At 45.5% G+C, this 13345-nt stretch overlaps 1 protein-coding gene across 1 annotated transcript in view; it reads left to right on the plus strand.

Moving 5' to 3' along the window:
- The window catches only part of DOCK2 (dedicator of cytokinesis 2), a 362053-nt gene that overhangs the window by 7064 nt on the left and 341644 nt on the right, over positions 1-13345 (plus strand). Inside the window, exon 2 of the mRNA XM_019741000.2 lies at positions 11007-11090. Coding sequence (XP_019596559.2) covers positions 11007-11090 — 84 coding nt within the window. The remainder of the gene's footprint in view (positions 1-11006; positions 11091-13345) is intronic.

The raw sequence follows: 13345 nt of genomic DNA on the forward strand, positions 1-13345 counted from the left end.
GTTTCTTGCTCTTCTCCAGCGCAGAGTGCCTGGCACAGAGCAGGTTCTCAGTGAGTAGTTTTTCATTGGATGATGGATCATTGGCTGGATGGACGAGTGAATGTCTAGATAAGTGGGTTAGATGGATGAGGGAGCAGGGGGTGGGGGACAGAGCGGGGACCGGGCTTGGAGGATTTGCACTTTCTGGTGCCTTATAAGGTTCAGAGGGATGGAGTTGCCCCATCTTGCCTTCAGCTCCTCACCCCTCCTTCCCTGTCAGGAGGCTAGGTCCCGTGAGAGCAGCAGAGCAGTGAATGGGGTGCTCTTGAACTCTGCTCCAAACACCTGGACCCCTGCGTCAAGGCCACAGTTCTCACCCTGCGCCTCCATTCACATGTCCCCGCTGTCCCTCACGGACTGTGCACACGTCAAGCTAATTTCCCCTCCTCCTCCTCCTCCTCCCAGCCCTGCTGCCTCCCTCCCTGCCCATCACCTCAGGGGCTCTCACTCCAGTCTTCCGCTTGCCCTCCCTCGGCCCCTCCCTCTCTCTCCAGTCTCACTTCCTTCATGAGGCCTCTCTTCATCTCTTTCCTCTGCGAACCCACAGCTGCTGTGGCCCACAGCTTAACCTTTTATTTTTAAGACAGCTTCTTGTTTCTTGTGTGTTTATTTTGACTCTTCGACTAGATTTCACAAAAGGTCCATGAGAACAGGAGCCATCCCCCGTCACCCCACTTTTCTAACCTTCTGCAGGATCCAGCCAGATCCTCCCTGCACTGAAGGTTGGGGGTTGAGAAACCAGCCTTTGATTTCATCATAAAGTCTCTCTTCCAGCTCTAGTGTGTGAGTGTGTGAATGCAGGAGAGTGGCGTATATTCCTGTGTGTGTGTGTGTACGTGTGTACGTGTGTATACGTGTGTGTGTGCGGGCACGTGTGCACATGTGCCTGTAGGAGTATGGAAAGGAGATAGTGAATCCCAGCATGACGTTTTAGAGCAGCGCTTAGCAACCTGAATACTGTGGACTTTTGGGGTCAGGTGATTCTGTTATGGGGCCGTCCTGTGCCGTGCGGGATGTTTAGCAGCATTCCTGACCGCTGCTAACTGGATGCTAGGAGCGCCTCCACTCCCCATCCCCCCACGTTGTGACAACCAAAATGCCTCTAGACATTGACAGATGTTCCCTTAGGGACAAAATTGTCCCCAGTTGAGAATCACTGTTTTAGAGAACTCATGGGAATCGCAACTTTTCTCTGGTTGGCAGGGAATGTCACTTGGACCCACTAAAAACAGCACAGTGGATCCAGTGGAGTTCCTGAAGCAGCTGGCAGAGAGCAGGCCCTAAATACATACCCGTCAGTGAGAGGCCGAATGGTACAGTGGCTGAGTGTGTGCTCTGGGGCTAGTGTGCCTGGGGTGAAATCCTGGCCTGGACACTTCCTAACTGTGTCACCCTGGGCTGCTCACTCGATCTTACACTACCTCACTTTCCTCATCTGTGAAATACAGATGATAACAGTTGTATTCCTCACAAGGATTGTGGTGAGGATTAAGTAGATGACCGTGTGTACAACCCTTGGAATAATGTCTGGTTCACAGAAAGTGCTCAGTAGAGGCGGTAATTCCTCTGTCCTGTCTGGCTTGATGGAGGAATGCCACCTCCTCCTTGGGTTCCTCCGGCTGTGATTCCCCTGCCTCATTCCTTGCTGACTTGCACCTCATTTGAGCTCCGGCCTGGCTGCCAGAAGCTTCTGCTGGGTCACCACATTTGCCCTCCCTGGTGCAATGCCAGGTATTGCCTCGGAGCTGAGGCTGTCAACACCTTGCCTAGGAGCTTCAGGCAGACTACTTGTGCATTTCAGTGAGCGTGTTTCACGCAAATCCAAAGTGGACCTGCTGGCCAGTTCTGTATCCCCTTGGAGCAGAGACCCTTGCAAAGCCCAGCTCAGGCAATTACGTTCTTTTCCTCCATTATTGCATTGTTCCTCTTACATGGCTACTCGTCCAAACTCTATTAACACTTGGTGTTCGCTAAAGCTTTTGTTTTCAAATATGTAGCAAATGGCTGGGCCCCAGATGAGGTACGAATCCATCCTGAAGGGTTACAGGGCACTTGACAGCTGCAATCACAATTGGCAGCCAAGCTGGCTCAGCATCTCTTGAAGTAAACTCAAGAAATGCAAGAAAGAGCTTACCCAGGAAAAGGAACATACCTGCCCTTCATGTTCATATCCCTTCAGTTCAACAAGTATTCATTAAAGCTCTGTAAATATTGATTGAGCTTCTACTGTGGCCCAGGTGCTGCTCTCAGCTCTGGGAATTCAGTGGTCAACAAAGCAGATGCAGTGGCCACCATCACTGAGACTGGAGAAGACAAGAAATGAACAAGTCCAGTCCATCCTATCTATCTATCTATCTATCTATCTATCTATCTATCTATCTATCTATCTATCTATCTATCCATCCCAGACATGCACGCGCACACACGTGAAACCGTGACGTCAGCAATGGGCTGGTCTGGGAAGCAAGGACTTTGGATCCATATGGATTTGAATCCACTTTCTACTACTTAATCTCTCTTTGATTTTCTCATATGTTGCATGGATGGTGATACCTTGGAGGGTTACTGTGAAGAGTAAATGAGCTGATACAAGTAAAATGCTAATAATTTTGTCTGTCTTATCTGTCACTGTGACTCCAGCAACCACAATAGTACCTAGCACACAGTAGGTGCTTAAATGACTGTTGAAAAATATGTGCTTCGTACATAGTAGGTGCTCACTGAATTTGTTCACCGTTTTGGGGGAAGCAGTGTATGCAGTGGTTAGAATCCAGACTTCTGGATCATTCTGTCTGTCTGTCTATCTGGTGGGGAAGTTTTCTACACTCCCTGTGCCTCAGTTTCCTCATCTATAAATCCAAGAGAAACATTGTACTTACCTCCTAACATTGCACAAAGCACAGAGCCCACACCCTCGTTGTTTCTCTGAGCCGTGTGATGTAACAGTAGTGTTTACTTTTTTCTTATTTCTCTCACTGTGGGCTTCTGATGTGCAGAATACTTGAGTACGTTAAGTAGAATTGCTGGCTCATCAGTAGTTTCAGTTTCCAGGGTTGTTGGAAAGTCCCACCTGTCTCAAAGTATCTGCTCCCACTGGCTTTCCCACCCTGGGATTTCCAATATGAGAGTCCTATTGGGTTCGATGGCCCCAGATGGCCCTTTTATTCTTGGCTGTAATTATTTTGGTCTGGATGGGCTTGTCAGTAACCGGCTGCTGCCGTGGTTCCTGAGTGTAGTATTTTGATTCAGAGAAAGGTCAAATCCTCCATGAGGAAGTGTCAGTATTCTCCAGGGCATGGAGACCTCACATAAAAAGGGAAGCTGGAATGGGCGTCTGTGGGAATCCTTCTGCCACTTGTCTGTCTCCCGTGGGCGGGCATGGTTGGGGCAGGGGCCCGTTATGATTTCAGCAGTCTCTACTTATTCTCTGCCCTACACGTTCCTCATGGTTTCCTGCCCTCGCTCAGTGAGGAAACCTCCCTCACTAGAAGTGGCGAGTGGTCAGGCCTGCAGGGAACAGGCAAGAAGTTGACCTGTTCTTACACTGGTCCAAGACAATGCAAGTGAGGGTCATAGATAAGCAATCAAACGTCAGCAAAGGGTGGCATTCTGGTTCAAAGTTTCCTGTTAGTCATTTAGAAAACTGAACAGAATTGGGTATTGGTATGCAAAGCCACTTCCTTTGTCAGTAATGTCTACTTTGCCCCAAATGGAGCCTTGAGAACAGAGTCTTCGAGGCAAGCAGAAATACACTTGTAAATTAAACTACAACGTCCGTTATGTTTATTTTCATAAGATGCGAGTCCTCGGAACGAATACCGACATTCATGTTGAATACTAAGTTTCAAGACATCTTCTTAAGCTGATTGATTGGAACCTTCTCACCTAACAGAGCTGGGCACAGTGTGAGGAAGAGATTCCTGGGGAAAGCCTGGGAGGAGACAGAACAAAACAGTCTTGCCCCGCCATCCACATGTCGGATGGACAGCCCCAATTTGCTAGCGCTCCAGAGGCAAACATATTGTGGATGGTTTGCTACTGCAGGAAGCCTCAGTTGCCTCTGCGGCCGTGCCCAGCTCTGTGGCTTGCACCTCCTCAGCCCTCAGCCAGACTTCTGGGGCTAAAGGGAGCAGGGAGTGGAGAGTCTGTAGAGTTTGGGGAACCAGCAACCTGCAGGTGTCCAATCACAGCAGCCCATGTGGGGACAGGCCAAGTGGGAAAGAATGAAGAATCGGGCCATGCTTATGCAGGAGAAGAGACTTCTGGGTCCCCTGAGGGCCCCGTCAAGGTTCTTTTTTGGATCAAGGATTAATTCTACTCAGTGGTGACCCACAGTGCCATTGGTTGTGAACGACAGGGAAGCAGATTTAGAGGTGACAAAAAGAAGAGCTCTGAAAAGAGCTGTGAATGGACAGCTTTAGGACGTATTACAATGCCAGTAAAGAGAAAAGTGACTACCTTTTATTGAGCACTTCCTATGGCCAGACACAGAGTCACGCTCTTTCTGTGTGTTAATCACAGCTGAGTTTCCTAGGAACCCTGTAAGGTAGGGACCATCATTTCCTTCATTCTACAGTTAGGGAAACTGAGGCTCAGGGAGAAGTTGCTGCTCAAATAGGTTGCCGCTGGCCCCCACAGTGCCTTTGTGTGTGTTAGGAAAAGACAGCTGTCGCCTAGTGGACCAAGAACCTTGGTAGGGCACAGGCCTTGGCCAGGAAATCATCAATTGGGAGCCAGCCTCCATTGCTCTCTTGACTGGGTGGCCTTGTGCAGGACAAAGCCTGAGCAATCATGCTGTGGCCCTGGGCATGAGGCCAGAGCTGGTAAATAGCGTAATTAGGTTCAAGAACCACATCTGTCTGATTCCAGAAACACTGGCTCTTAACTCTCAAGATTTATCGTCTCTCAGGATTGAGACTTTCCATCCCATAAGGCTAGTTGGTTCCTTGGTGAGAGGGCTGATTTATATAATTCTTTGCACTAAATAGCCTGCAAATTTCCTCTTTTTCACTCAGAGAATACAGCTCAGAGAATGTTGCAAGACTGAAGAATGAATGTAGGGTCTAGTAAGCACCTGAACACCTGTCATCCAGGTGCTGTGTTGGTGGGGGCGGGGGGGGGGGCAGGTGCAGAGAATGAACAAGGCACAGGGCTGGGTTTGAGTCCTGGCTCTGTGATTTACCACCAGGCAGGTGGTGGTGGTGGTGGTGCAGATCTTAGGTAAGCCACTCAAACCCCTCGGACCTTGTGTTTCCTCATCTGTAAAATGAGGCTAGTGCCTTCCTCCTGCAGTAGTTGTGCCCACATGAAAGGGCAACTGAAAATATGCTTCCCTGTGACACCGTGAAGCAGCATTGTAAATGTCTCTTGTTTATGTTTGAGGAGGGTTCTGAACTCATTTCTTCTCCAAGACCTCTTCACTCATGTGATCAGTGCTTTCATTGAGTTGATAAGCTTTGGTAGCTTGTGTTTTCATTTTCATTTGTATCAAAAAATGTTTTAATTTCCCTTGGGAGTTTTTATTTGACCCACTGGCGGTTGTTTAAATTTTCAAATATTTGTGTATCTTCCAGTTTTCTTTCCATTACTAATTTCTAGCTTCATTCCTTTGAGGTTGGAAAATATGGTTTGTTTGATTTCATTTTTTTTTTTTTTTTTTTTTTTTTTTACTTTCTTAAGGCTTGTTCTGTGGCCTAACACATGGTCTATTATGAAGAATGTTCCATGTGTGCTTGAGAAGGAAGTGTATTGCTGTTGTAAGACAGAGTGTTTTGTATATGTCTGTTAGGTCTGATTACTTGTAGTATTGATAAAGTCCTTTATTTCCTTATTGATTTTATGCCTAGTTGTTCTATCCATTATTGGTAGCGGAGTATTTATTTCTTCAATTCTTATTGTAGAATGGTCTATTTCTCCTTTTAATTGTATCAGTTTTTGCTTCATATATTTTAGTGTTCTGTTTTAGATACATGTATGTTTATAATTTCTACATTTTCTTGCTGTATTGGCTCTTTTACCAATATATAATATAATGTCCTTCTTGTAATATATAATGTCAACATATAATGTCTGATAACAATTTTTGACTTAAAGTCTATTTTGTCTAATATTAGTACATCCACCACAGCTCTTTTTTCATTACTATGTGTGTGGAACTTTTTTTTTCTCACTCTTTCACTTTGAACCTATTTTTGTCTTTGGATATAAAGTGAATCTCTTGTACACGACATATAGTTAATTTATGGTGTTTTTTGTTTTTTAAATTCTTTCTGTCATTCTCTGACTTTTGACAGGAGGGTTTAATCCATTTACATTTAAAGTAAATACTCGTAAGGAAGAACTTCCTTCTTTCATGTTGCTATTTGACTTCTATGTACCTTACATATTTTTGTTTGTTTGTTTCTCAATTATTTGTTGCTCCTTCTTTTCAGTTTAACTGATTTTTGTTTGTTTGTTTGTTTACTGTTTTGATTCCCCTTTCATTTACTTTTCTCTGTATTTTTTAGTTAACTTTTTAGTGGTTAACCTAGGACTTACAATTAACATCTTACATTTATAACAATATAGTTTGAGTTAATACCAACTTATCTTCACTAGTATACAAAATCTCTGCTTCTATGCAAACTTATTTCTCCCCCTCTGTGTTGTTATTACCACACATTATGTCTTTAGACATTGTGTGCTCATTATCATAGATTTATAATTAATGTTTTATGCATTTGTTTTCCCAATTGTCTGTTAGTGATGGGACTCCCTATTTCTATTTCTTAATTTATTTTTCATTTTTGAAGGATAATTTTGTGAGATACAGAATTCTTGATCAACATTATTTTTTTCCTTCCAGCATTTAAAATATATTATCCTACTGCCTTCTAGCCTCTATGGTTTCTGAAGAGAAATAGTTTGTTAAGTTTATTGAGGATTCTTTGTACATGATAAGTTGTTTCTCTCTTGCTGTTTTTAAGACTTTGTCTTTTGTTTTTAACAATTTATTATTTCTCACTGTGGATCTCTTTGAGTTTAACCCACTTGGATTTCATTGAGTTTCTTGGTGTGTGTAGATTCATGTCTTCCATCAAATGGGAGTTTCTGGCCATTAGTTCTTCAACTATTATTTTGGCCCCTTTATATCTTTCTTCTGTCATTACAAAACTCCCATTATGTTCCCATTGGTAATCTTGATAGTGTCCCACAGGTCACTTAGGCTCTGTTAATTTTTCTTTATTCTGCTTTCTTTCTGCACCTCAGTCTGGCTAATCTCAGCTGACCTATTTTCAAGGTCATTGATTCTTTCTGCTGCCTGCTCAAATTTGCTATTGTACCTCTCTAATGAACTTTCCACATTTGTTACTACACATTTTGGCTCCAAAATTTCTATTTGATTCCTTTATAATTCCTATCTCTTTAATGATATATGCTATTGTCTAAGGCACTATTCTGGTTTCCTTTAGATTGTTTGTTTGTTTTCAGAAGTGGACTTTATTGCTGAGGGTGGAGGGTGATTAGCATAGAGATCACTGTCTCTACTCTGAAGAGAAGGAGTAGCTGAGAGGGATCCTTCTGGCTGGCTCAGGCTTTCATTCTAGTTGGATGGTAGCAGCATCTTCCCAGAGGGAAATGCTTGGTTTCCTTAAGTTCTTTGTCCATAATTTCCTTTAGCTATTTGAACATTTTTAAGACAATTGATTTAAAATCTTTGTCTTGTAAGTCTAATGTCTATCCTTCGGGAATAGTTTCTTTTATTTTTTTCCTGTGAACAGGCCATACTTCCTTCTTTCTTTACATGCCTCATAATTTGTGTTGAAAACTGGGTATATTCAATATTATAATGTGCTAACTTGGAATCAGATTCTTCCCTTTTTCCAGGGCTTGTTGTCACTGCTTGATATAAGTTATAGAAGTTTATTTCATGACTTTTCTAAGGTACTTTTGTGAAGACTGTATTATTTATTGCATGTGATCACTAAAGTCTCTAAATGTTTGGAGTTGAAAGAAAAAAAAATCTCATCTTAGCAGCTGGACTCTATGCATGTGTGTTGGGGCATGCCTCAAGGCCTAGCCAGGCCATTGGCAGCTCTGCCTTAGCCTGTGTTTCCTGCCTCCACGGAACTTGAAGGTCAACCAGAGTGGATTGCTTAGAGCTTTCTTGCATCCTTTCTCATCATGTATCCAACTCTGCTCATGGCCTTCTAGATCCCCTGGTATATGTGGGTATTCATCAGAGCTCTTGTTCTCCAAAGCATTTCACTCCTAAATCTTTCCTCCCAGGCTTATTGGTGGGATTACTGTTTGCCCCAACTTATATTCTTTGTCCCATGTGAAATGTTTTTGACCAACGCCCTTTGTATAGCTGCTTTTCTGCCCTAAGAAAGCCCAAAGTCAAGGAAATAAAGGCAAGCTCATGTCTTAGTCCTCCAGGGAGCCCATGGCCAGGTCCAAACAGACAGCTATAGTATATTGGGACGAGGTCTGCAGTGCCTCCCTTGGCCCCAGGAACCCATACCAGGGACGTGGGATACCATCTTCAAGACCTTCACTGCTATGGGGAGTAGAGGATGGACAAAGATAAGTTAAAATACCACAAAACTTTACCAGGTTTCAGTTGTCTTTTTCTTGATTAAGCATTTCCTTGCTCACTGTCAATTTTTGCCCATTTTTCCAGAATTGTGATGAAATTGATTCTGATAGTTTTTGCCAGATTTTTCATTGGAGGGACAGTCACTTGGAGTTCCCCATTCCCCCATATTTTGCTGCTGTCATGCTAAGCTGTAGTTTTTGAATGCATTTTGTTTTGTTGACAGATGAGGAAACTGAGGACCAAAGGCAGAGGGAAAGAACAGAGTCAGTGGTAGCACTACCAGGAGCGCTCAGGTTTCCTCTCATTTCGTTCAGTCTGCCTTCTGCCCTGTTTGGTCACATGGTTCAGTAGCAGTGAGTCTGTCCTGTATTTGGAGACCACTGGGATTAGAAAGACAAAGTGACAGCTTCCTCTTGGGCCTCCCTCTATCCACTCTGCACACAACAGCCAGAGCCGTAGTCAGCATAATGGGGTTCTATCAGTTCCCTGCCGAACACCCTTCAGCCTCCCATTCCCTGGTGTATGTCTAAACAAAAGATGGTCTGTCCTATGGCTATACAATGGAATATTAGTCAGCCACGAAAAGAAATGAAGTATTGACAATTGCTACCGCATGGATGGATCTTGAAACTATTGTGCTAAGTGAAAGAAGCCAGTCACAAAAGACGACGTATTCTATATTCTATTTATATGAAAGGTCCAGCAGATGTAAATCATAGAGACAGAAAGTACATTAGTAGATACTTGGTGCTGGGGTGGGAGGGGCCGCTTTTTGAGGTGATAAGATTGTTCTCAAAGTAATCATGGTGATGGTTGCACAACTCCGTGAATAAATAATAAAATTATACACTTTGTATGGGCAAATTATATCTCCAGAAAGCTGTTACCAAATAAACAAATAAAATCCTTCCAGTTACCCATTCTCTTGGAATAAAGCCCAAACTGTCGTGAATCCCTGCACGACCTGGTCCCTGCCTCTCCAGCCTCATCTTGTGTAACTGCCCCCTCGCTGGACTCCATCCACAGCAATTTCCTGTGTGCTATCTGAGTACACCAGGTGTCTTCCTTCCTCAGGACCTGTGCACACGATGTCCCCTCTTCCTGAAATGGCTTTCCTTTTGTTGTCCGCATAGCTGACTTATGCAAATCTTCCATATGTCAGATCAGGGAGGCCTTTCCTAATTACCCCAATGAAAGTCCATGCCCCCCGTTATTCTCTACCAGTCTCTATTTGTTTTCCTCCACGCCATGTGCCATATTGTGTAACCTTATAGTCATCTGTGTGTTCACCAAAAGAGCATGTGCCTGGCACACCGTGATCACTTACTGAATATCTGCTGCATAAGTGAATGAGGACAACCTTGTAGGATCATACCGCCCATCCTCCTGGGGGCCTTTCCTTAAATCAAGCCACACGCATTGTATCTTCTTCTGTCCTTGAAGACATCCCGAGCTGGTGGTTCCATTTTAGCCCTCAGAAAACAAGCTGCATCCCTAATGTAGGTTAACAGTGTGACCTGGCCCTCACTTAGTGAGTGACACTGAGCAGGGCCTGAGCACTGCAATGGTATGACGTGATCGCATGTTCCAAGGGGTTAGCCAAGTTTCTGAAGCACAGAGGGGCCTCTATTCACAGCCCACTGCTGCTCCCCAGGAACGGGCAGTGTACATGGGGCGGGGGAGCAGAGCACACCCTTGCATGTAGGTACTCATATGAGTCCTACCATCCATTAGGAAATGGGGGTCAGTAGGCCTGGATAAGCCAAGGAGAACTCAGGGAGGAAGCAGGACTTTGTCCTGAAGGATTTCCTTTGGCGAAGGCCAAGAAACAGGCATCTTTAGCTGGAGGAACAAAGGTTGGTTAGAGCTAGGTGGCATTTGAGTGGTGGAGAGACTGACACTTTAGGCTTTGTCACCAGGATGGAGTAATTGAGGAGCAGCAAGTAGCCCATATGGATATTGATTTTCTTGTCACTTGCTAGCCTGATGACTTTGGCCAAATTGTGTAACCTCTCAGCACCTCCATTTCCTCATCTGTAAAATGGGATCACAGGTTATACTTCACAAGGTTGCTGTGAGAATAGAATGAGAAGATGTGCTGAGCACATGCCTGGTGTACAGTAATGGGTCAACCCATGGTAGGTGATATAAACACCCTCCTTGTCACTCAGACTGGAGTGCAGGAGCTGTGCTAGGGAGACGTCAGGTTTGGTTAGTGAATGGAGGCCCTTAGGAGCCAGGCTGGGCCTGAACTGACTTCTGTGGTAGTCTGTTTAGCCCAAGTAGGCTGCATGGGCGTCAGATAAACTCAAGGCCGGGAGTGCTGGAAGGAGCAGAGCTCTCAGTATCCTGAAGTCTCACCAGGCGGCCTCTCTCTTTCATTTCACAGCCATATACAACTTCCAAGGGAATGGAGCACTCCAGCTCTCCCTGCAGATTGGCGATGTGGTACGAATACAGGAGACCTGCGGAGGTGAGTGGCCCAGGCGACCCTCGGAGGCCAGGACCCTTGACTGATGGTGTTGGGCGGCCCCCAGTACATACCCAGCACCTTCAGCCCTCCCGCTAAACCTGCAACTGGGTGTGGTCTTTGAAATTTATTTTGCTAATATTAATAATTACCATTTAAAAAATAATACTTTGTTGTTTTAAGAATTTATGCTGAGTAGCAAAGGCCCACCTGGGTGGTTTGATTTGGCTGTTTCCGCCTGTGACACCTTCTACATATACTTTTTATTAGTATCAATACCGTTATAATGGAAAATCCGCATTATTGGGATTTTGAAGGGCCCAGTAAATTGCACCCCTGATTCCAGGTGGCCCACTGTGCACAGGGTGTGGTTCGGGCACTGCACCTGGTCCGAGGAACAGTGCTCACTCCCTTCAACAAGCGGGGAGTCCTATCTTGGGCAAAGTGGCATCTCTTTCTTCCCACAGAGGTGCCATCCTCTTACGAAGCCAAGTGTCTGTTGGGCTGTGTCCACCCATGGTGGTGGTGAGGTGCTTTGTAGAATTTGCACAAAGGCTAATGGCCTTGGACTCATGAGTCTGGCCACTAGAAATCAATAGGTCACCTATGTCGCTGATAAAATTGATATTGGGAGCATGGCTTGCATGTAAGAGCCAAGTGAGCTGGCTAATGTGCTGGCCGCAGTCAGGCAGGCTCTCCCAGATGCACCAACACAGCTCTTCCCCAGCCTGGGCTGCCTTCAGTCCCACTGCATGCAGGCCATCGAGTGCGTCCTTCCTGTGGCCGGGCAGAGCAAGGAGAAAGAACAGTGGAGGGCGCTGAGCACCCAAGCCCCATCCCTGCCCCCAGCTCAGCCCCTAGGAGAGGCTCCCCTTCTACCTGGATGGAGTGAGGGCCGGGCAGGAGGCCAGTGTGCGCCTGTGAAGGAGGCCCCCTCAAGGGGAAACAGAGAGCCAGAGGCAAGGAGGTTGCCTACACAACTAGCCGTCTTTGGGTTCTTACCACATAAGGGGGAGGGGAGGGAATGTGCTACGTTCCTTATAACATGTGAGTTTAGTTACTCCTCACAGCAACCCCGGGGACAGGTAGCATCTCCAATGCTGGATTAGCTACGTGCTACTTCCAGGGCCACTGTGCAGGTTGGCGCACACGTACACACGAACATACACACATACACAGACACTGACACAGACAACACACACACACAGACAACACACACACACACACAGACAACACACACACAGACAACACGCACACACACGGACAACACACACACAGATGACACACACACACAGACAACACGCACACATACAGAGATACGCACATACACACACAGGCATAGACACGCACACACACGCACACAACGGCACCCACATACACACAGACACACGAAAAGCAAACAAACAGAAAACCTTTTGAGGGGGAAGAATTTGATATTTCAAAACACCTTTGAAGGAGTCATGGGGGAAAAGAGAACTTTGCTTTAGTATTAGTTTGTTTTGAGTTGTATCTGAGGGGAAACCATGTATGTACTTACTCTTCCGGCCTCTAAAGATCCCAGTCTGGCCCCATTTAAACCTTTTTATACACAGAGTGAATGAAACTGGGCGAGTGAGGAGGTGGAGGCAGTGCTTTCCTGAAGACTCAGGTCGTGCTTCTGAAAACCCTGCCCCTTCCCACAGTGCAACGCTCTCTTTTACAAATCGAGTTCTGCTCAGCAGCAGATAAGCAAACTCTGGGTGTCTACCAAGGGCAAAGAATGAAAGACTACTCTGTTCAGTGTCCCTTAAGTGCTACTGAATGCCACTTCCGAGAAACAGGCAGGTGAGGAACCAAGGCTCAGGGAGGAGAAATGACTCACCTAAGGTCACGTGATGAGCCAGCTGCCATTCTCTCCAGGCCAGGCCTGTAATCCACACTGTTTCCTCCGCCCCATGCTTACCAAGAGAGTGAAAAAGCCTCGGTAATTAGGTTCTGTGTCTTAAATTTTGAAATTGAGACAAGTATTTCCCTCTTCTTTACATGCATTGTCCCTGGAGAAAGAGCTGGAGGGCAGTAAACTGACTACACAGGTTGCATGTGGTCAGAGCCTTCCTTTCCTTGTCTTGGCCTGGAGCCTGCCCGTCAGAAAGGCTGCAATGGCTGACTCAAGCCACCTTTGCCTTTGGGATTATCGCCCTTGCTTCTAACCTCTGTGGTACCGCTTCTTCGTTTTTAATTCTATTTTAGTAGTCTCAGTTTACTGTATCCTTGTAATA

Source organism: Rhinolophus sinicus, linkage group LG10, assembly GCF_036562045.2.
Source record: "Rhinolophus sinicus isolate RSC01 linkage group LG10, ASM3656204v1, whole genome shotgun sequence".
In the NCBI taxonomy this organism is placed as follows: Eukaryota; Metazoa; Chordata; class Mammalia; order Chiroptera; family Rhinolophidae; genus Rhinolophus; species Rhinolophus sinicus.